Source organism: Pogoniulus pusillus, chromosome 6, assembly GCF_015220805.1.
Source record: "Pogoniulus pusillus isolate bPogPus1 chromosome 6, bPogPus1.pri, whole genome shotgun sequence".
NCBI lineage: Eukaryota > Metazoa > Chordata > Aves > Piciformes > Lybiidae > Pogoniulus > Pogoniulus pusillus.
The window spans coordinates 47,561,174-47,585,884 of NC_087269.1; the positions used below are offsets into that span (position 1 = coordinate 47,561,174).

A 24,711-nucleotide genomic window follows, 5' to 3' on the forward strand; every position below is an offset into this window, starting at 1 on the left:
ATGGAGCAACTTCCACTCTAGTCTTTTCCTTTTGCAGCTTGGACAAAGTGGAGTATGGCTGTTCTCAAGGACCAAACTGCTATATCCAGCTGGAGTTTCATCTAGGTCTGTATAATTTTTTTTTATACTTTCCATATTGGTAGCATTAGTTGTGAGGTTCCCTTGCTAAATAAAGCTATGAGTGCAAAACCAATTTATTTCAGTCACTTCCCATATCTGCTGGTATTAAAGCAACTCTACCTCTGTTAGCTAGACTAGAAGGCCTGTCAGAGTGAGGTAGCAATATACCACATCATTTCAAATACCTTTCAGAAACCTTTACATTTGCTCAGTACTGCTTTAAAAATAGCCAGTGGCTTGCTTGCATTAGGGCTCCCAACCTGACTAACTATGCTTGTTAAATTATTGTCATGCACAGCAGGAATATGTATTAAACATCCCTTTGGGACGGAAAATCTGAGTGAAAAAGGATTTGGGGGACAGGAGGGATATGGGTTTTTTTTGGTTGTTGTTGTTTGGTTTTTTTCTGTCAGGTAAGTGAAGTAGTAGCTTGAAAGGGCTAAGATAATGACAATCAGTGCTTGAAGCATGAAGTGTCATCTTCATACCTACTGAACTACACAAACTGTTTCCTCAGTGGTATGTGGGATAGATAGTTGGTAATTTATCAAGATGTAAAGGAAGGAGTTGCATTATCCAGCATAATGAAGCCCTTTGTTTATTTCATTTAAATTAAAACAAAACAAAACCAAGCAAAAAAAAAAAAACAGGAAAGGAAAAAAAAAGGAAGTTCTACCTCTCAACTGATGGCAGGACCTGGGCTAGCAGTGAGATTGTCAGAATTGTTTCCTTAGCACTGGCCAAAACCCCCCTGTTATCCTGATATTATTCCCCTTTGTTATTTGATATCCCACAGTGCCAGCTAAGTCCGGAGTTGTCACACTCCTCACTGGTGCAGCAGGATACAAATAGCTGGGGGTGGGGAGGAAGACTGAAGTGGTTAAGAGGTGGAAGGGAAAAGACCTCTTTTTTGGTGAAAACAGTAGCACCAGCTGCATCCTGCAAGTCACTAAATTAGCCAGTCAGTTGTTTTTCTTTTAATTTTTGTGTGAGTTCAAGAATAGGTTGTGGATGTCTTGGCAACTCATGAATGGGGCTCTTTATGAAAGAATTCACCTTGCAGAGGGGCTGCTGTCAGATGCACAAGCCTCTTTCTATTAATTAAGCTGCAGAACATCCCCTCTTTCCCCCCCCATCCCTCTCAACGCCTGGATAATCAGACCCTGTGTCTTTCCATAACGTCCACCACTGTCTTTCTTGCTCATCACAGTATTTCACCCACTCTGTTAATTTTGGGCTGCCAGGTTTTTTAAATTATTATTATTTTAATTTTATTCTTTAATGCATCTTATTGCTGCTAAGTGAGATATCATGCTGCCTGAGCTAAAAACTGAGATGAATATTCTGCTCCACTGCAACCAGCAGCATTTTCTAGGCATTCTTTTCATCTGAAAGGTGGCCTAAGAGCAAACTTGGGTATTTTCAAAAGCTCAGCTGGAAATTAATCAGCTCTTATTGTCTTTCAACTGAGCTAGCTGCTTAACTTGTATTCATGGAGTCATCCCCTGGATTGTCACTCCCTTACATGCAAGCAACCCCACAGAAAATGACGAAAACTTCCAGGCATCCTACAAATGACCAGTCATTGAAAGTGTATAAGCTAGACTGTATTGGGCTGGGGAGTGATTACAGATGTAATTTCGCCTGAGCAGACCGTGTGGGAAGCACCAAGATCCCCAATCAGTCCTCACCTAGCTTTGCTGCGGTCTGAACAAGATGTATGACTGTAATTGAATAGTCTTGAAGTTTTTGGTGGGGATACTTGTATTTATGAAATTATATATCTGCTCAGAGAATAATGCCAAATATTTTAAAAGCACTGAAAGTTTTCCACTGTCTGATGAACTTGTGTGTTTGCATGTTTGGGCTTAGGTTTGTATGGCTCATGCAAAATCTTGGTCACTAGGATTTGAGAAGTACATATATGGTGCTAACAGCAGACATTTAAAAATTATCTGTTCATTTTCCATCACTTCCAAGTAATGCTGAAGATTCATTTCCTGCAAATCTGAAGCAATCTGAAGTGGAGTGCACAAAACAATTTCCTTTACAACTCAAAATAATTTACAGTTAAATAAAGAGCTCATCTGTGGCTCTGTGCTTTTTCTGGGAAGGAATTGATATGTAAAAGAATGAAAAGGAAAGCATATGCCAAATTATCTAACAGGAAAGGAATTTACAAATGTATGTAATAAATTCCCATATTACATCATAAAAATAACTCACAATTTCTGTCATTACAAGTGCAAAGAAATGTAGAAGGTCATTCAATTAGTAATAAAAGTGGATAAGCAAATGGGAAATTATTTACACTGGAAACACACGCTTTCTGATTTTGGGGCTCGCAGGCAGCTTTTAAAAAGAGATTATCCATTTATCTTTCATTCTACAGGGTTTTCTTACACTCAGAATTGAATGTGAATGAATTGAATTTGAAATACCATTTAAATTGTAAACTTAGGGAGGCAGAAACTTCCTTTACAAATGCATGCAGCATCTTAAAGAATAAGCATTCGCCACAAGGCTTTTATTAGCAAATGTTGACTTTTCAATCCAACACTGAAATTTGGTTAAGATTAAAACACAAACAAGAGTTGAATAGTTATTTGTAAATGGAGAACATTTGGGAATATCAGATAAATAATTCTGTCTTCATTAGATCCAGGAAAAGTAGGCCTGACATTTTTTGTTATTTGTCATCTCTGAAAATCGGGCCCTGAATTTCTGTCCCTACATGTAGCCATTTCAGGAAAGACAGTGAATGAGCTATTTTTATTTACTTTCTGCAGAGTGAATCTGTAAAAAGAAATAATTAATGTCTGTAAAATAACAGTGACATCCTCACAGATAAATGATATACAGTAAAAGCATATTCCTGAAACTCAGGGATTTTCAGAAACTTGTTCTTGTTTACATTCCTTTGCCTACTCAGCCTATATGTCCTTTTCTTTTTCCCTTAAGGGTTTCACTTGTCTGATTTGTTTTTTAATCTTTTCTTGTCTTCAAATCCATAGCTATCCAGAGCTCTTAGAGGCAAGTAGTGTAATGGAAAATAATATGTCTGAAGACATTAAATACAATAGTGTGCAGCAGGATCCTCAGAATTTAAAACACATGGTACTGTATCTAGCCTTACTAAAAGGTCCTTGCTACAGTTTTCTTGGTTTTGTCTTTGCCTTTTTTTTTTTAATAGGGAAAATATTAAAGTTATTAAACTGTCTCTTGGTGAAGCAGGCTTAGAGCACAGAAATGCTTCTGCCTGTGTAAACATTGAGAATTATTGGAAAGAATATGTTCAGCTTGGGAAGGGCTTTGGCTTGAATGTACTGATGAACCCACCTGATTTCAATTGCATTTTTTCCTATTATAACAATTAACTTCTTAGAAAATAATTAACACTGAGTTTATATGTTGACTGTATAGACATTGGATAATTGCTTTTTTAAAAAAAAAGTCATCTATAAGTCCAGGAAATTACATTTCTCCATTTGCTTCTAAAATTGCAAACTCCTGACTTCCCAGCTGGTGATGCAAGCAATCAAAATCAGGTCTCTTGAGTGCAGTTGCATGAAACACAGGAACAACAATCTCATTTCTTAAAGAATTAACCCACAGCCAGCCAAGTTAGCCAGTGCCAATTCCTGCCACAACCCCCATCTCATCAGAGCACTGTAGTTCCTACTACACATACAGGTAGCAAGATACAACAGCAAACCTTCTCAGGCCCCTATCCTAACAAATCTCCCCAGTAGAGGTAAAGAGCACCAAACTGAAACTCAGAAGCTCTGGATTAATTTACTGTGTTTCTTACAGACTTCCTATTAGTAAGTCACTTAACCTCCCAGAGTGTCATCGTCTATCATATAGAGGCGCTAATAACTCCTTTGATTGTCTTCTTAATCTAAAGTATAAAGAAAGTGACATTACACCACATGCATGTCCCCTGCTAATCTGAGTTAAGACATCTGGGCACAACTGTGGTTCTAATCAGTAGCAACATTAACTATTGTTTAAAAAGAGCGACCTCTTGGATTGGAAATGTCCGTCATTTTCTCTAGGTAAAATGGTCTTTGTAATTTCTCTGATTATTTTCTTTACTTCTTTTTGAGAGAAGGTAAGAGGAAAGGAGTTATTGGTTTGGGGTTAATGATTGAATTCTTTAAATTCTTCAAGTGTAGAGTCATGGAAACATAGATCCAAATGAAGAAAAGCTGAGTAATTTAACTTCTTTCAGCATGATTGCTATCTAAAATGTCTTCTTCAGAGCTTGGGTTTAAAGATGACCTGCAAATGAAAATCCAGAACAAGTGTGTAACTTAGTTGTGCACTTTTCTCAGTGAGCTACCTTAAAGTGACCTGGGTGGAGGATCCCTCAACACCTCCTCAGCATTTCAAAGAATAAACAAACCTTGCTACTTTCAGGTGTTTTTCTTGATGTTCACTCTAAATCTTTCTCTACTGGGTTTTGAGCAATTGCAACTATAATTACAGTCCTAAATCAATTCTTCTTTATTAGTGCTTACTGCAAATGGTTCTCTTGTGTAAGCACTTGCCATGTTCCTCACCAGAAACTAACTGAGCCACCTGCAGCCACTAATCTTTCTGTTTTGAAATCCTTTTTAGCTGAAAGATTCAAAGAAACACCACCACATTCAGTTGTGCTAAATATTGCCATCCAGTCTGGAGAGAGGTTGTTCATACATTCATTTCATACATTTACTGGCATATGTACATGTTTATATTTGAAGTCTCTGGATTGGCAACGCTTCAAAATCAATTGCCTTCTCTTGGGACATGAACAGCACAGAATCACAGAATGTTAAGGGTTGGAAGTCACCTCTAGAGATCACTGAGTCTGACCCTTCTGCCAAAGCAGGATCACCTAGGGCAGGCTACAGAACTGGATTTTGAAACTCTCCAGAGGAGGAGACTCCGTAACTCCATCATTCTCACTGTAAAGAACTGTCTCCTTGTGTTTCATCTTCACAGGAGATGAAACCTCCTGTGTTCTAGCTTGTAGCCACTGGTCCTGTCCCTGGACACCACCAAAAAGAGACTGGAATCTTCATCTTGACACTCATCCCTCAGATATTTATAGATGTTGATAAGATCCCCTCTCAGCCTTCTCTTCTCAAGAGTGAACAGCCCCAGTTCTTTCACTCAAGAGTAAACAGCCCCAGTTCTCTCAGTGTTTCTTCATAGCAGAGATGTTTAAGTCCCACAGTCATCCTTGTAGTCGTCCATTGGACTCTTGCCAGATGATCCCTGTCTTTCTTGAATTTGAGGAACCCTAAACTGGACACAGTATTCCAGGTGTGATCTCACCAGGGAAAGAACCTCCCTAAACCTGCTGGACACGCTTTTCATAATGTACCCCAGGATGCCATTGGCCCTCTTGGCCACATGGGCACATTGCTGTCCTGTGGATAACTTGCAGTCTGCTAGGACTCCAAGATCTTTCTCCATGGAGCTGCTTTCCAGCATGATGACCCCTAGTCTGTACTGGTATCTGGTGTTATTCCTTGCCAGATGTGCAGGACTCTGCACTTTATTGAACTTCATGAGGTTCAGCTTTGTCCCACTCTGCAGCTGCAGTACAGCTTGATGGGGTGTCAGCCACTCCCTCATGTTCCTATCACCAGTGACCCTGATAAGGATACATGCACTTCCCTCATCCAGATGAAGCTATTGGAAAAAAAATGGAACAAGTGTTGACTCCCAGGAACACCGCTGGCCACAGGCTTTCAACTGGACTTGGCGCTGCTGGTCTCCAGGGTCTTTCAAAAATGATGGCCAGATCCCCCCACACTCATGGATGCCCCTCATCAGGGCCCGTGGATTTGTGTGGTTTTATTCTATTCAAGCTACTTCTAACCCAATTCACACTGACCAGTGGAGAGTCTTCCTCCATATTTGCTTCCTTACTTCTCATGTCTGAAATTCCTGAGGGCTGCTCTTAGCAGTAAAGACTGAGGCAAATAAGGCTTTCAGTAATTCCTCCATCTCTGCATCATCTGTCACCATATCTCACACATCATTAATAATGGACCCACTTTTTTCCTGTTCCTTTTACTATTGATGTATCTAATGCCCTTGTTATCTTTCACTTTCCCAGCCAGGTTTAGTTTCAAGAGAGATTTGGTCTTCCTTGTCACATCTTGACATGCTTTGATAGTATTTCTATAACCCTCCACTCATTGTAGACTTCCCTCTTTCATCTGAATTTTTCTATCATCTCCTTGTTTATTTCTAAGAACCTTCTGCCTCCTCTACTAGATTTTTTTTTTCAAGCTTGGAGGAGGTGGTGTTTGAATGAATATTTACCAGCTCTCTTGGACCCCCTTACAATCCTGAACCCTAGGCCATGGGATACTTTTAAGTAGTTCTTTGAATAGGATAAAGTTGGCTCTCCTAAAGTCCAGGGCAGGATTTTTACTGTTTGCCCTTTTTTCCCTAACAATACTAAACTCTATAATTTCATGGTCGCTACATCCAAGGCTGCCTCCTACCTTAATGTCCTTGGCCAGATCTTCTTTGTTAATGCAAGGTCCAGCATCACACCTCTTCTTGCTGGTTCTTCAACTACTTGTGTCAGAAAGCTGCCATCAATGCACTGCAGGAGCTTTCTGGACTGAGCATGCCTCACTGTGTGATCTTTTTAACTACTATTAGGGTGATTGAAGTCAGCCGTGAGCACCAGGGGATGTGAGGCTACTTCCAGCTGCCTATAAAAGGCCTCATCAACAACTTCCTCTTGGTTTGGTGGTTTGTAGTAGACACCCACAACATTGTCACCCATGTTTGCACATCCTTTAATTCTTACCCATAAGCTTTCACCACTTTCTTCACATCTCCAAGGTTATGTGCAATGCATTCTAGCTGCTTACTCAGGGAGTAATCCCATCACCTTGTGTCGTTGGTCTGCCCTTAAAAAGTATGTGCCTGTCCATGATGACATTCCAGTCATGGGTGCTATCCCACCATGTCTCTGTAACTGTGGTGAGATCATAGCCTTTTGTCTGCACCCAGATTTCTTGTTCAACCTGTTTATTCTCAATGCTTCTCACATTGGTATACAGACACTTCAGAGACTTAATGGACTAAGAAGGTGACCTTGAAGAAGAGTAAGAGGATCCACTGTAGTCATACCTGCTGCTGTTGTGATTGGTCTGGTCCGTTTTCCCATTGGCCACAATGGCACACATATAGCTCTGTTGGAGCCCTCCTGATTAATTGGGTTAGCCTGCTCCCAAAGATTCTCTTGCCTCTTTGAAATAAATGTATTCCATCCCTCCCTAGCAGGCTGCAGTTGTCTTAGAAGCCAAAACCACGATGGCACAAACTACCTGAACCATTTTTTCTCTTCCATTTGGGAACCGACACCAGAAATCTCTGCCACAAGTGTAGCCATAGTGTGTTATTTACAGGATAGACTGACTGCTTGACTTGAATCACTGCATGTTGACCTTCAGAGAATTGTATGTGTTTGTTTTAAAATTAATCACCACATTGTGAGGAAAGACTCTTTTAGGAATTACATAATTTGTGGGGATTTAAACAGCAGTTGATTGCAGCAGCATCTTACATTTTTCAAAGCTGCTTCATGAACTATTGAGGCATAGTACAGGATTTTTTTTTTAGATCAAAAGATGTGACAGGCCACAAAATGTGAAGAAATAAAACCATCCCACAGACATGCCAAGAAGCACCATTACATACCAGTTTCTCCTGCAAAAGATGTCTTTAGCACAAGTCCTGAAAACTGACACTCCAAACTGTACATACGCTTCAAGACAGACAGGCATTTGCTGGGTCTGTTTTCTTCTCTTATGATCGTTTACAATGGAGCACAGCAGTTATTGCAGCTTCAGTGAAAATGGAAGCTGCTGTGTGATGTGCTGCCCAGCTGAGGTGTATCAGAAGACCTGAGAAAGAGCTGGAGCTAGCAGGCTGCTCAGTGCTTGTGCAGCTTGCTGCTGCAATGCTGAGCAGAAGTAGCCTGTCAGCTGTTCTAGGTACAGGGTTTCTCTGGTACACAAGAAGACTTATGGCTGTGTTTAAGAAGGCAGAATTATTATCTCCCATTCCTAGACAGATGTAAAACTCCTAAAAGACAGAACTAGATGTATTACTCTAAAATCTCTGAGGGAGAATCTGAAAGTCAGAAGGCCCTGAGTCCAATTCAGAGACAAATTCAAGTGCTTGTGACAAAGACAGATGTGTTACATCCATTCAAGGAAAGAAAAACAATTTCATGATCATGGAGCTAAACTGTTTCTAATTGATCTATATTTCATACTGCTGAAGCAGGATCTGAGATGCACTAGAACAAATCCTTCATGCCACACATGGTAATAGTGGCAGAAGTGCTGAGTCACTCATTCCATTATCAACAAATTTTCTTGAGTTTGTAATTCAGCTTTTCTTCCTAGACACATGTAATGAGTTTCTAGTACAACATCAGTAAAGAGCAAGGATCTGTTCCCCCTTGCAAACCAGGAGCTGAGGGGTATTCCAGGACTGGTAGTGAGGGAGTAGGCTAGGGCAAGACCCCATGATCAAGACCAGATTTACCCAAAAGTCAAGCTCATCAGGCAAGATAGTGGTGGCAATGCAGATCCGAGGTCAAGCTGGGCCGTCAGTCCACAAGTCAGGATCTGTATTGGGTGCAGTGATGAGCAGGCAGGCCCATGACCCATGATGATAAGATAGCAGCAAGTCAAGGTCAAGCTGGAAATTTAGGCTGTGGGCTGCAGTCTGGGTAAACAGTGCTCATCATCAGGCATGTGGCTGCAGTTGAGCTAAAAAACAGCACTCCTACTACACAGAGTGGGGTTGAGCTGAAATGGGCTTCTGGGCAGGCATGGGGTGGTGAGGAGGCCCCAGAAGTGGTTGCTCCAGAGTGCTAGTGCTCATATCCCCCGGTACATAGATGCAGAGTGTAAATAAATGCCATGAAGAGTGCTGTATGTTTCCCTGCCATATAGAGCAGGACTATAATGTTACACAAATAATAACCCAATGCTGCAAACCTTTGCATATGACATTGAGATCTTATTATAGCCTCTGTAAAGGATTCTGGGTGCTTGCACTGATGAGGCTATTTCAGTATGATAAGCTGCACTAAGTGGGATCAGCTTTTCACCAATAGAGTGTATGTGCATATTGCCCTACCAGGGAACAGAAAATCTTGCCAGAGTTTGCCATGCACAAAAATGCTGCTGCAAATACTTGATTACATGAACAGCTCCAGTGAAGGCAATACTCTATGAAAGTGCTGTGTTGGAGCTAGCAAGGCTAAAGGGGCTGTGACATTTTGAATTCCTTGGATGCTCATTGAAGACTCATCCATACACTTTCAGGACTTTTTACAATATCCAGTGCATTTTGATTTATAAAATTGCACATGGAAAAACAGTGGCAAATGTTTTTTGCTATAAGAATTCAAATAATCTTTTGGGAGAATCATTATCAGAACCAACCTTAAGTCCAGCCAAATATTCCCATTCTCTCACTTCAATCCCTAATACCTGTTTTGCTGTGGAAAGACAGCTTGGAGGAGTTGCCCATATTTCCTTCTTCTGCAACGCTTTTTTTTCCTTATCAGCTGCTGATTTCTCAGGGTGTTGTTTGTTTTGTTGTTTGGTTCTGGGTGGGTTTTGTTCTTTTTGGTTGGTTTGTTTTGTAGGAGGTTTTAATGGTTTTGTTTGTTGTGCTTTTTTATTAAAAAATCAGATTTTTTTTTTTCATTTCATATGTTTTAAAAATTGGCAGAAGAAACCGGAATGTATCTTATGTTTTCCATTCTGTGTTGCATTTTGCATCTTAATTTTTTTTCACTTAAAAATCTGAGAAGACAAAGAACTCTGAATTACTTCATACCTGTATCTCATGGTTTGAATCGAATCTGCTGCTGATATTCAATACCATGCAGCCATCATGCCAGGTTCAAAGTGAAAGGGGTGGCTGGAGCAAAGTTATCATGGGGCTTGAAGTTCAGATTGTGAGACAAGAGGCTTCCTGTTCTGGTTGCTGCTTCTGATTTCTGGTTTTTGGGATGTTGGTCTTTTCTGCTGGGCTGGCTTCTGCATGCTTGGGTGAGTGGACCCATTTTGACACTGGCTTCTGCTGCTTCTGCATTTTGCTGCACTTTTCTGTACATAGGCTAAGATAATCATGCATTGCATTATCTCACTAAATTCCTTATATCAGTCCAGGTTTTTGTTGTTGTTGTTTGGTGGTTTGTTGTTTTTTCATGTTACTTTCCCTCCCATCTGTGTGTGGGGTGTGGGGCTTGTGAGCGTGGGCTGTGTTAACCCAAGACACTGTATGCAATTATAGACACATGCTCATACAAGCATATACACACATACTTCTAGTGTAGCCACATAACAGGTTTATATATAGGCTATTAAAATAATGTACATTACCAGCAAAAGGTGCAGTAACAATCCTAAAACCAAAATTATAATCCTGACTCTGAATCTTAATATGAACAATTTAATTTTGGTCTTACAACATTTGTCTTCACTAATTCATCTACAAAAGAGATCTGTGGGATCAGGGAGACATTCTAAGGCTCCGGGATCGTTTCTCCAGCCAGATTCAGGGTGGGTATTGTTTGACTGAAGTGGAAACGCACCTCTTGCAACAAGTGCTGAGTCTGAGCCTGAGACTCAGGCTGTCCATTCAAGCAGCAGCTCTGATAGAGATACCAGTGTGTGACAGTTCTTGAGGGATATGTCATCTCTGGAATTTAAGCAGAACTTCCACCAGACTACTGACAGCTCAGTAACAACTGTCCATCTCTCCCTAGGCCATCCTGCCAATGGAGCTAACAGTATGGACCTTCTTCAGAGAAGCATAATGCAGTTTAGGGGGGCAGTGCTGGTGGAGAACAACGCATCACTTTCAGGCAAGTCGGTGGGAAAGAATAAAGTTACCTATAAAGTGAGAATGCAGCAGTAACAAAAATGAAAGTGACTATAAACTGTGTTGATACATGCAGTAAATAGAACAGGAAACATCACTTTGGTGAGTGGTGTAGAAAAAAATGTCAGTAATAGATGTCAAATATATCCTTTGTAGTTTCACTGAGGTGTTTTGGAAGGAAACAAACATGCAGATCCCATTGAATAGAAAAAGAATCTTCTTATAGTTTGGCACTAGTAGTTCCCTGGCAATTTGCTGTGTAACACTCATTTCTAGTACTATGTTGGAACTGTCTGAGTGCTTAGACCTCAAGTAAGACCTCAGTCCAGCTGTTAGGTGAGTTTATGCTCCAAAAGTACAGGAACAGCTCTACAGCATTGCAACATGGATGTAGTGAAATAATTTTCCTGCTTAAACTGAGCACACACAGAAAGAGTTTGGTAGGATGTGTGTTTTGTGTATAAAATCAATCAAGTAAGTAATTAGTGAAACTATTATTGTTTGACTTCACCTCCGGCTATTCCACCTCTGTGGTTTAATATTTTTGACTCCACATCTTGGGACTTCCCTTGTGGTCATCCATCTCATATTGTGCATAGGGCTGAGGGTCCTCTGCATTCTGTGCTGACCAGAATGCTCATCAGCAGGTGCTGAGTAGTCTCATGATTTCCTCAGAGTCCATAGGGTTGGAAAAATCATTTGCTGGACCAACAAGCAGCAGTTATATCTGGCAAGTCTAACTCCAAAAGGGAAGACTATGTGGTTTAAAGCCTTCAGGGTCCATTCTACATCATATAGCATCTTTCCAAATTATCCATCCATGCTTCAGCAAGAGCAAATGCAGAGAGATGAGGGATAAAAGCCCTGAGAGCATCCTTACTTCTGTCTCTTTGGCTGCCTGGTCTCACGGCCAACTTGGAGCTAGTATAGCTGAGAGTTATCCACTTCTGTTACTGGCCTTGGACACCACACAACAGGGAGACATTAGCCAGGGTCTGATACCACTTCCTGTGAGACCTGCTTTCAATCTAAGCTCCTTCCATTTGACCCCCAACTGAGCAGAAGCTCCTGCTGTGTCATAGCCATGCCTGTCTCTGGCTTTAGGCTCATTGCTCTGGACTTAAGATTCTGACCTGCAGATGGCTTCCAGCCTGGTTGCAGACCTGTCTGGTACTAACTGGGCTATGTCTGACCCTTGTTACCCTCACTTGATCTACCATGCTTGTCTCACTTGGAGGCTGTAGTATTGGTGAGACACGGGCCCTCCCAGCTGTGTTACTCTCACCTTCCCTTGCAGAGGGAAAGCTCTTGTTGCTCCCTGACAGGCTGTTCCTCTCAAAATCTCCTCAGATTTTAAAGACTGATGATCTCAACAAAAAAGTCAACTCATTTTCCTTCACAGAAGAACAGAAATGGTGGATTCACCCAGGGATCAAACATACCACTTACACTACTGAACCATGGAAGGAGCAAAATGAGTAGTGGCAGATTGTTTCCTCTCTCTCAGTGATAAGAAAACAGGGGTAGTACCTTTGGGAACAGTTCTTCTTAGCCCTCTAGCTTTTCTGTACCCAAAGTACAGAGCCATTGTGGAAATAAAGGCCATTAATTCACAAGTAGAAGAAAACAACATGTGTGAGCAGTGGCACTTGTAACTCTTGAAGTCCAATGGATCTCTGTTACATCCTCTTCTGACCTTAGTTGTAACCTGTATCACCTAGCACCACTAAGAGTATCACTGTGCCAGCAAGTGTCATGAGTCTGAGAAAAAACCCTCAAAAAATCCTCTTTGAACGGTAAGTCAGAGAGATTCAAGGGAAACTGTGGATGTCTTTTTCTTCTTTCCCTGTTTTCCTCTCATGCCTCTCCCAGCTGATTTTGCTGGACATTTGGACCCTCCTGCTGGAAGAAGTCTTTAGGTGCCTATTGCTGAATTCCTGTAGCAGCTGCTTAGACCTTTTCCTACCACTGTGTTGAAAATTGGTGCTGGTGCTGGCCTGCCATGAACTCCAAAGAGTTCAACACTGGTTAAGAAGGAAGACTGGCAGGCAGCATGACTAAGCCTGGTTTCCTTAGGAACCCAGCCTAAAAGAGTGAGAAAGTAAGACTGTGTGTGTTCTGGTAGGCAGTGAATAATCCTTTAAAACTCTTAATTAAAGATTTAAACATGTGTCTGCTAATTACATCACCCTTCTTCTGCCCTCAAAAAGCAGCAAATGAGCATAGTTGCACACCTGCCTGTATGTTTATTTCCTTAGGATGCTGCTCATTTGCTCAGCAACCCAAATACCAGCTCAGGTAGCAGCTGCCATTGTAAAACATTCTGGGGAAGAACGATGACAAATACTCTCTTTTTGGTAACGAATGGCAAAACCAGTCACAGAAATCCTGCTCACTGTTTCTGCATGCCCTGTGTTTGGTGAAGTTTTCCATATATCTGTCCTGACACTATTAGTTCTCATCTCCCTGACAGTGCTGTTTAATACCAGCAATGCACACGCGACTGAGCAGCAACCAGAAGACCTGTGAAAAGAGAAAGGGACAGGGTAAATGGTTTAAGAAATAGGCTGTAAGGCTTTGAAAATTAGCATGGACATCGCCATGGGCTGCAGAGGAAGGTCTGCCATTGCTCTAGAGTCTCTGGAGAGTCTCAGTCCCGCAGGGATAATGTGGTTCGCATTGCAAGCACACATAGCAAATGAAACTTGCTGCTCCCTCTGTAACTTAACCTGCAGTGAGTCCTGTTTGGTATATGGAGCCTCCTTAGCTGCTTGTTGGCTGGGTTGCAGCCACTTGACTTTAGGCCACAGCCTCCAAGTTGAGAAGGCTGTTTTATTCACTGCCCAAAGGCACAGGATAATGCTCAGCATTGCTGTTGTTATTTATTAGAGCTGTTAACTTGGCAGGAATTAAACAACTTCTGGCAGGTAGTGTATGTCGCTGCACACAAGTGTAACTATGCTGAGCTGGAGAGCCTACGTGAGGTGAAGAAGAATCAATTTCCTCATCTTTGGCTTCTGTCAAAATAAGCAGAAGACAGAGCAGGAGGGTCTATGTGTCCACGGGAGCATATATGGTCACTGTCACCAGATGTTCACCCAATATGCTGTTCTCAAGACCTATCTTTACACCATAGTCCTACCACAGCCTGCTGATCCTCTTGGGAAAGGGTCCAGCTGGGATATAGGTTTGTTTCCTTGGGTGCTCAAATCCTTCTCACCTGCCAGGGTGAGCTTTTCATATTGTTTTTGTCCACCACGAAGACTATAGTGGCTGAGGCATTGCAGACAGGTTGATGCACTTATCTCATGTGTACTCTCCATTCCAGATTGGATGGCATTAAGTAGTGTGGTGCGGTGAGGTGGGGTACATATTCACAGGGTCTGGGTTTCTATGGGTCAGTGTCACTACTGTCTATGGTGCAGTAGTGGAGGATGAGCACCCGAGGCTTACACCAAAACCTATTTAAGCTAGAAGTGGGGGAATGTGTCCACAGTTAGGCTCCCCAGGCAAAGCTCAATTACTTTATATTTGTGTAGAGATTGAGTGCATTTAATCCAGAAACAGTAGCAACCAAAAAGTCATTTCACTGAGTAGCAAGATCATCTGCCACTTGGGAGTAGCTAGAATGATTTACAAAATGTTTTCACACTTCAGCAAAGAAGAGGCTGCATATTTCTGACTGTGGAGCAGAAGGCAATCCTGTAATAATGCCTCATCTTTACCAATCATTCCAAATTATTCACATGAAAGATCCTACTTTCTCTCTTGGACTTTAATGAAGCTCCTGTTGAACCAATTATTCACTAGCTATTCATGTATTGTCAGAAAGAAAATCACAGAAGCTTTATCATTGGGAATAGGATTTGATTGGCAAGGCACATGGCTTTGGGGTGGGTTTTCTTCTTCCCCTATTGTACTCTAAAGCCCTAGTTTTTAGCTGGCAATTTCCACTGCTATAATCTGATGGAAAGTGATAAAACACATCAGACTGCAGTACTCAAATGAGAAAACACTCCAGATTAGTAGGAATATAATTATGTTTTTCATGACATTGATTTTTTATTTTCTAACTGATAAAAGTAAACAACTGGGGCAGGGGGGGAGGGGGGAGTGCTGAAAAACAACATTTAGACTTTAGTGAGATAATTAACTCAGCAATTAAACATATTTTGTATTCAGCATTTGTCCTCCATAGCACACAGCATATGTGACGTTTGTCCTTTATTCAAATTCTTGGTTCTTGCAATCTTTTTTGTCAGCAGGAGTGGCAGCCAGCAAGAGCCCTCTAGGAAGGCTCACTTCTACGGTGCTTTACTTTTAAAGATGAATATTCACAGCTATGGTTTGGAAGGAAAGAGGCAGCCAGAAAGGATCATTAAGCTGAGCTAAATGAGCAGAACTGAGATACAAGAGACCTGTGCAACAGGCATTTGTGTCTGGTTTCTTTTTGCTAGTAGTGTTTGGGAAATAAACCAAGCTCCCTGAGATCCTTGCTGCTCTGTGTACTATTCAAATTCATCCAGCTGCAATATGGGGCTACAATGTCAAATGCCCCGTGCTCTGATCCCAGTTAATATTGCAGGATCATGATGGACTAGTAGATGGGAAGGACATATCCAAGGAAAATTAAAGAACAAGAATTAAAGACAATTAAAGAGGCTGGACTTTTGATAGGGCTGCCTTCTGTTTCAGCAGTTACAGAGTGAAACACAAGAACAGGCATAAGCAGCGATGGATCTTTAGAAATCTCACAGGCCTTGTAAGCACAGAGTAGTTCTTCCATCTTCAGATCAGCAAAGAGTGAGTGAGTCTTCAGGGAAGGTAACTGTCTCAGACGGTATGAACAATACAGGAGAGATGTCCTCCACATCACCGCCCTATCTTTGCCTCTTAGAAAAATGAGGTCATAAGGAAAGTGTTACAAGTCTAGGATAAGTAAAATATGCTATTTGTGACTTTATTAAGAGGGGCATGAAAACACTGTCAGGCAGAGGTGTGCAGATAAGTCATGAAAAGGGTGACACAGTACTGCTGCATGTCAACCCAAGCTGTAAAAGTTGTAGCTGATATGATGCAAGTTAAGACCCAAGCACACTGCAATTTATCTTACTTTTTTTTTCTTCAAGACAACACTACGTGAGGCTTCTTTTCAGGGCAGAACTCTGAGCCTCAGGGAAACTCAAATATCCTCCTACTCTGTGAGACTGCCATGGCCCAATTTAAACTGCTGCTGCTGGGAGGGTCGGGGGGCAAGGAGGAGTACAAGGGCTAGCTTCAGAGCTGGCATAAATTTCTATAGTAAACATACTATGACAAGTCATTCCAAATTAATTTCTTCCTTTCCCAGGCTGAATTTGCCAGGTGCTAAAATCTTGTGTCTTACTTTGTCCTGAAACACTGCGCCGAATGATAACCATCAGCCTCAAGAGGCTGTTTCACTGCTAATTTTAGGCAATGAAATGTATCATGTATGTATTCATGATACATACAAATTACCATGTGTCTAGAACACAACCTTCTCTAAACTCAGTGTGTTCATCTTGTGAGAACTGTGGCCATTTATGCAATGCAAAAGTTGCACTGATAGATGCTTTTCACTATCAAACATAAAATGTGTTGGTTATTGTACTGACCTTGGGAGGTGAATAGGAAAGCACTTTGTCCTTCCCTAGCAAGACAGCCACAGCAGCTGCCTATGCTTCGGACAGGCCAAACTATGGTAGAAGAACCATGGGAATTCTGCAAGTTATTTCAGTGGCAATAATAATCCCACCAATAAGTGATATCCCTGAAAAATCACAGAATAGAATCATAGAATGACTTAGGTTGGAAGGGATCTCCTTGGGTTCCTTCCAACCCCTAACATCCTGTGAGCCTGTGACCTCAAAGATTATCTAGTTCCAACCCCCTGCCATAGGCAGGGACACCTCCCACTAGAACAGGTTGCTCAAGGCCTCATCCAACCTAGTCCTGAATACCTCCAGGGAGGGAGCATCCACAACCTCCCTGGGCAACCTGTGCCAGTGTCTCACCACCCTCACTGTAAAGAACCCTAAGATATGGTTCAAAACTCCCCTCTGCCAGTTTAAACCCATTGCCCCTTGTCCTGTCATTACAAGACCTTGTAAATAGTCCCTCCCCAGCCCTCCTGTAGGCCCCCTTCAGATACTGGAAGGCCACTACAAGGTCTCTTAGAAGCCTTCTCTTCTCCAGGCTGCAGAGCCCCAACTCTCATAGCCTGTCCTCACAGCAGAGGTGTTCCAGTCCTCTGATCATCTTTGTGACCCTCCTCTGGATTCCCTCCAACAGTTTGATGTCCTTCTTGTGTTGGGGGTTCCAGAACTGCACACAGTGCTCCAGGTGGGATCTGCTGAGAGCAGAGTAAAGGGGCAGAATCACCTCCCTTGCCCTGCTGGCCACACTGCTCTTGATGCTGCCTAGGACACAGTTGCTGTCTGGGCTGCACTAACACTGCTGGCTCATGTTGAGCTTTTCATCAACCCAGACCCCCAGGTCCTTTTCCTCAGGGCTGCTCTCAGCCATTCACCATCCAGCCTGTATCTGTGCTTAGGATTGCACTGGCCCAGGTGCAGGACCTTCCACTTGGCCTTGTTGAGTTTCATGAGGTTGGCTTGGGCCCACCTCTCCAGCCTGTCCAGGGCCTTCTGGATGGCATCCTTCTCTCTAGCAAGTCGACTGTGCTACACAGATCTCAAAGTCCAAGTACTTCATTTATAATTCATTGACCCACAGATATTACAACAAACTAATTTTTGGAAAAAGTAACCGCCTCATCTCTTAAGAAAGCCCAAGCGTAGCTGTTTTATGAAGCTAACTGGGACAGAGGGTGTGTTTATGGGAAAATACTTCAGGAGATAAATCGTATGGAACCAAAAAGTTGTGCAGGAAGCACTGGCAATTGGAGTTTGTACAGTGTCTGCCACAGGTATTAATACAAAGAGACAAATCAGCATTAACTTACAGTCCAAATAATTTTCAGACATTGCACTTGAAAAGTGCAATATCAACAATGGGAAAGTACCAGGGAAAAGCAATCCTCCTCTCTCTGCTCTCTCTTTAGATGGCTTTTAGGTAGTAGGCTGGTCCCATCCTACTTTCTCTTCAGAACTAAGAGAGGTGCCTGCAGAGCATTTCAGAAGCTGTTGCTCAGCTTCCTGCTCTAACTTGTCCTCTGGAGGCACTCTCGCTAACACTGGGAGGTCACACTGTATGGCCTAATTATTTATATTTGGTATTTACTACCCTATCAGAAGAGTCAGCAAATATATAGGGGAAGAGGGAATGTGAGTATTTCCAGGGACCCAAAAAAGGCAGGTATGTTCAAACTAGAGCAATTCTGAAGCAATGTTGAAGTGAAGTGTTATTTCTAGCAAGAAAGAGAAAAATAGTAAGTAGAGCGAGATGTGATTGGTCAGGCTGAATCTATTTCTTGGAATACTCTCCACAGTAATGCTTCTTTTGGGCCTACATTTTACACCAGTGCTGGTATCTCCACAGGCAGGGAGTCCTTCAAGCACACATTTTCTCTCACAATTTAGGAGCACTTCCATTTTTTCTATGCGTTTACACTGCACCACTGACCTGAGATACTTGATCCAAATGCTTTGCTTTTTTTCATTGCAGCCTTTAGTCCATCTGCTTTACAAGCATCACTAGGAAGTAAGAGAGTCTCAGGAGGCAGAAAGTCCAGCCAAGCTTGCCTGGAGTACCTGCCAAAGCTAGGACTAGGAAGACAGACATATTCCATGCTTCTTGCATTTGAGAAGCAGCTCGGGTCAGCATGATTCTGAACTGGGAAGATGATCTGCCTGCTAAGCTGCAGCACATTTATGATTTGCAGGTTTCTAGTCTGACTTGGCTTCATTTTTTAACTTTTTATTTTCTTTTTAGGGAACCAAACTGTTCACTGGGTTTGGCAGCTGACGGCTATTAACTGTCACACTCCAATAACCAAGGGATAGTTAGAACAGCATTAAACATTTGCACTGTGCAGCAAGGCTATACTTCATCTCAGTACACATGAATCCCATGCTCTTTTCACACTCGAAGAAAACCGACCTTATTGCTATTCAAATCTCTCTGTCTGTCTCTCTTCCCATGCTGTCATTACGCATGCAATGCCTGTCAGTGCCATTGACACAAAAAACCCTCTCACTTTGTGCCAATACCAGTGACACCCGGAAAAAAAACCCAAACCAAACCCCAACAAGCCAAGACATAAAGAAATTACTGCCTTGTTTCCCACCTCTTAATTTTCTAATAAGGTTGCTTATTCCATGTATTTTTAAAAGTACTTCTCCCACCCTGCAAAGTGCATGTTAGATCTCACCAGAACAGCTTATAGATAATTGTATATGAAAAGTAGGTTTTGCTAACTGAGTTTTTGCCATTTTGTATGTCCCTGGCTAAGCTGTGACGCTTTGTTTTTTCCCCCTCATCACCTTAACTGCCATTTTGAGTCTAATCTTTCGGGAAATATCCTACACAGGCACTCCTTGTGGTCTGCTTTTAAAAGGCAAAATTTGTTTTGGCCTCTGCAGGAAGCATTTAAAGCACATAATGAATAATGTTTGACACAGAAGTCAGTTAGCAGTCATTGTAGATTAACAACACTGCTCCCCAGCTTGCAGGGGGTTAGACCAAGGGAGAGATGCTTAGGCAATAACCTCTGAACCAATTGGTTGCTGCACTATTCACAATAGACACAACTATCTCCAAAAGTCTAAAGTGTGACAATTATCTCTATGAAAGGAACAATGAGTTAGTGAGATATAAAACAATAGGCTCATGTTCCAATACAGGCAGTTAGCACTGCACATGTTCTCTTCTCATTTAATCTGCAAGACTTTCAGATAGTAGCAGTTGGTGCCCAAATTAAGACTTCCTCTCTCCCTTTGAGCTTATGTAAAAACTAATGAATTGTATAATCCCTAACACCTCTGAAATCCTGCTGGTTAAAGGGAAACTATCCCTACCTTTCCCAAGCCTGTCTCAATTCACTAAGTGGGAGCTATATTTAACAGCAAGCCAATCACATGATCGCTGAAAAGGAACAGCACAAGGATCTGTAATCCTAATGCTCTGGAGCTGTGATTGCTATAAATCCTTTGCAGAATGATTTCCTTTAAATCCCAAACATGTCATCACACTTTTAATTAACATTTCTTTATGAAAACTGTGGATAAGACCCAGACTTGTAATCTTAAAACAGTGTGCATTTCTATTGTAATTTTCACACAGCCTATTTTACTTATCCTCATAACTAAAGCCATTTTTCCTGTTTGTTTTCCTTCCTATGCCTTCCCTGTCTTAACCCTCTAACAAATACTAACAGCTAGCACTGTTTTTAAAGGGAGAAGAAATAGCTTTAAATTAGTTCATGTACCAAAGGGAAAATTCAATCAAAAGACCAGCAATGAGTACAGGCAGAGACATGGTTGGCACTGCCCTGCTTGAATTCTTGCCACTTTAATGTCGATTCTTCTGCCTAATTGATCTTACCATCTTCTTTACAGATGGAGAAGGGAAAGTGACCTGCTCAAAGTAACAAAGTGGATCACCTGCAGAAATGTAAGCACAGCCTTTATTTCCTGATTGCCAACTCTTAATTCTTTTCAGCTATTTTGCATGTGGCTTTCTGAATACTGTTGAACTCAGCAGCATTGCTACCCACTTATGTGGTACAAAATCAAACCTTGAATATGTGTCACACTGGGAACAGGAGATGCAGTCTTATCTCCAGCAGAAGGGAAGAATTTTATCTGAGTGAGGGTGATATGTTTTAGCCAGTAGCTAGTGGGAAACAGATTTCCAGTACTTGTTTACCTGTAAGTAACCCAGGTAAGAACTCTAGGTTGAATGATGGCTCAAGCCCAGCAACAGACTGTTTTAGGGGAAAATATTTGACATGGTTATGATTTAGCAGCAAGTAAAATCCTATTAATGGTGAGAGGTAGATCAAAAGGTTGAATTTTAACAGCACTCACTCATTAGCCAATTTGAAATTATCAAGGTGAATCTGTAGAATATGCTGTAATTCAAATAGCTGTTTAACTAGACATTTGATGATGACAAGATTCACATTAACCCCAAGGTATCCCAAATTAAAAGACAAAATACATGTATATGCATAGATGTAACCACAAAACATATAAACAGAGAGTTATGTGGATCCAGTGGAATGCATCAACACCCGCACTTGTGATGGATATTCAAACAGTATGGAAGTAGGGAAGTGTAACTAGGGAAGTGTCTGACTTACCCTGCATTGGTATGTGGCCCAGGAAAGGGTGAATCACATCAGGCCTTCAGTGACAGGGGAACTGTGCCATCACACAGACTCACTTTGGTTCTCCCATCTACGATTTGAGCCAGGCAACTTGATAGCACAAATTGAAATGTAGCATGAGTTGGCAATATGCTTCTCAGTATCTATATACAGTCCAAGAATATCTATTGACAGATATAGGAGAAATAACGAATGGCTAAATGGGGCAGGTCAGATTTTGATGCTCTTCCATGAATTACGTAGTAGGTTATTCCTCAGGTGCTCTCCTGGCTTCAAATTATGCTTTTTAGCTGACACTCAGAACCAAATGTCAGCAGGCCAAGCCCACCAAGCATATCAGCAGAAAAGCTCAGAACAGAAACTGTGACTTGAAGCTCTTGCATCCTGATGTGAAGCAAGGAATAGCATAGAAAGAGAGGAAGAAAGGAGGGAAGGGGAGCTTCCACTATCTTAAAACTACCTTCCTTTACAGAATGGCTGTTTTTTCACAGCAGCAGTGCTGTCCTGTAGTTTCATTTGTATGGCAAAGAATGTTTGCGTATTTATAGTCTGTTTTAAATGCACACTGTAATCATCTGGCCACAACACTGATAAAGTTGTTCCCAATGGAATGGTAAGCATCATGGCTGCAAAGCAAAAAGAACATCAAACTTAAGAACTAGCCCATTGAGTTTTTCCTTACAGCAGGCAAATTCATGCAGTAAGCCTGATGTGGCACGTGTAGACTGTAGATTCAAAGCAGGGACTGAAAAACATCCTTCTTCAGCCTGTCAGCTTTTTTTGGATACAAATGTATCACAAGAATACATCAAAGTAAAAAATTGGAAATTAACCATGAGATACAAAATCTAACATTCTTATGACCACATCATAAAGCCTGAAGGCCCTGTGCGCCGTAGCCTCTTTCCATTTTGCTTGCAGTTCATTTTTACTAGTATATGTTAATTCCGCTTCCTCTCCTCTATGCTGGAACATGAGACATGTCAGGTCTAAAGTGACCCGTGCTTGTGACAACTGAGCTCTGCCGCCTCATGAGGATTTTCAGAAGTGGCTGGTTTGAATCTCCTTGTACTTGGAGCAAACCCAGCAGGTGATCTCAAGGATAAAAGAGCCTGTTGTCTCATATATCAGACTAGACATTGGGCCAAACAAAAGAACCAAGACCACAGCCTTGATTTCTCCCCACACTCTTTGCAATGCACAAACTGTAATAACAACATTCCATCTCTCTGTATCCCTTGTTCCATGCCATGCAGTGAAGTGCAAAGCCTGCACTGACTTAACATTCTTTGATGTACCTTAGCCATTCATTTTTCATCTCTTCTGCAATATAAACACCAGACTGGTGTTCGTTCCCTTCTTTACTGCTGAGATGGCTCCTCAACACCCACCTGGACACTGGAATTCATATATGAAAAGTGCTGATATCTCGCACATACTATGAGTGAGGCACTCTTTTCCTGTTCCCATTTCAGTCCAGTACATGGAGGAAAGCTGGACACAGCAGTTACTGTACGACGATTTTTTATTTATCAGTATCAAATTACATAGCCAAGTAATGAATGCAGTGTCAGATCATCTCTTTGAATACTGTAAATACAAACAAAATCCACCATATTGCTTCATTATCCAAAGGAAAGTAAAAGTTTAAAAATGTGCGTTTCAGAGATTCCATTTGGCATATCCTGTAATGTATCCTGCATAAACATTTCTGTACCTCATCTTCACTACATGTACCTGAATTACATACAGCCTCTAGAAAGCTCGCATGGAGGAGACAGGATTTCTCTGTGTGTTCCCCACCAACTCACGCACGTGCCCTGAAATCACTGAAAGTACCGATCTGCTAGCTCCCGTGACAGATGGATGTGACTGCACATAGAGTGGCCAGATCCTGCTCTCTCACAGCGCCAGACCCAAAGCTACTTGCTTCACTGTGAGACAACTGAATGCATGACACCAAGCTTTGGATCAGGTCCTTAATTATTGACCAAACATCTATCCACGTTCATGGAAGCTGGGCTGGATCTGGCAGACAGATTCTGTACACTCAAATACATAAGGCAATTCCTGACACATTTAGTCTGCTCTTTACACTAGTGTGACTCCACTATGAAGAAAGAACAATTCTTGGTTTATAACATTAAGTGACAAAGTGAGGTCTGTTGGTTTCACGTAAGTTCAGTAGGATTTGGCCACAGCTGGATACAAACTGGGTAATTCAACACAAGTATTTTAAATGGTGTTAATCAGCAGAGTCATTTACCTGGGACTTCTTTATAAGCTGTGTAAATAGAACAATTTTTTCCTGATGGATGAGAGAAAAATATTTAGCACTGTTTCAAAAGTTAAGACTACTGAGACATTGTAGTGGTAGGAGAAGGAAAACACCATAGAAGTATGTATTTTGTTTAGAATACAATAAACAGAAGTACAGAAGCATTGATGCAGGTAATTGGAAAGATGAGGAAAGGGAAGGAGGAAAAAATTAGGCAGCAATCCCATGGCAACATGAGAAATACTTTTGATCCCTCCAATTCACCAGTATCAGTGGAAGTCAGGCTTCTCTGGGAAGGTGCAACCTGAACGCTTGATAATTACGCTGGCTGCGTAATGTCCAGCCCGGATGCATTCAGTCACTGGCCGATCATAGACGAGCTGAGAGAGAAAACCTATGGAACAGAGAGGGAGGGAAAGAGAAGGAAGAAAATGGTTAGCTAGTTCTTTAAGCATATCAGCTTGTCACAGGGCAAAGCACTGAAATATTGGCCTAGCTGTAGGTACACAGTCTGGCTGGTTTCCATTTAGTGTTGTGCTGAAGTACTGCTGAGCTGGAGGGCTGCTGCTGTTATTTCTAGATGAAGTCTCCACTCGGTAGCTTCAAGTAAATTAAAGATAATCAAACCAAATATCTATTAGTGCCCTCCTTTCCAGAGAGAACCCCTGATTCCTTAAATACCATTTTAAAAACAAGAAGCAGTTTTCCCTGCTGAGTTCCTTCTGTTCACACTGGCTAGAGTCACAGCCCCACACCCCTGTCATTCTGTGAGCTTTTCTCAAAAAAAGGAGAAAAAATAAATGCTATCTAAAAAAATAAATACTCTCTATATTCAGGGTTGCAGTGTTCACAATGAAAAGAAGGTGAGACATTTTCACCCAATGAAGAAAGTTAGGTGACATCTGTTGCCCTGCTTATGGGAAATCTCACCTCAGACTTCAGAAACCGTGGGTACCTGTGAGCACGGTCAGGTGCCTATGTAAACAGCAAACGGTATGCAGATCCAAGCAGGTCTCAGAACCAGGGCACTTGGTGAACTGTTGTAACTCACAAAGCCCTAGCACACTTG

The 24,711-nt window shown here is 41.7% G+C and overlaps 1 protein-coding gene and 1 long non-coding RNA gene across 7 annotated transcripts in view; one reads left to right on the forward strand and one right to left on the reverse strand.

The window, feature by feature from the left end:
• Positions 1-24,711, forward strand: part of LOC135176398 (uncharacterized) — a 42,642-nt gene that overhangs the window by 6,694 nt on the left and 11,237 nt on the right. Inside the window, exons 3-5 of one of the 2 annotated variants that reach the window (XR_010302636.1) lie at positions 22-105; positions 10,937-11,035; positions 20,592-20,646. This is a non-coding gene — a long non-coding RNA (uncharacterized LOC135176398). The remainder of the gene's footprint in view (positions 1-21; positions 106-10,936; positions 11,036-20,591; positions 20,647-24,711) is intronic. The other variant, XR_010302635.1, reaches the window with a different exon arrangement.
• The window catches only part of ADK (adenosine kinase), a 286,608-nt gene continuing 284,768 nt past the window's right edge, over positions 22,872-24,711 (reverse strand). For all 5 annotated transcript variants that reach the window (XM_064145545.1, XM_064145543.1, XM_064145546.1 and 2 more), the window contains one exon: positions 22,872-24,036. In XM_064145545.1, coding sequence (XP_064001615.1) covers positions 23,912-24,036 — 125 coding nt within the window. In that variant the 3' untranslated portion in view covers positions 22,872-23,911. The remainder of the gene's footprint in view (positions 24,037-24,711) is intronic.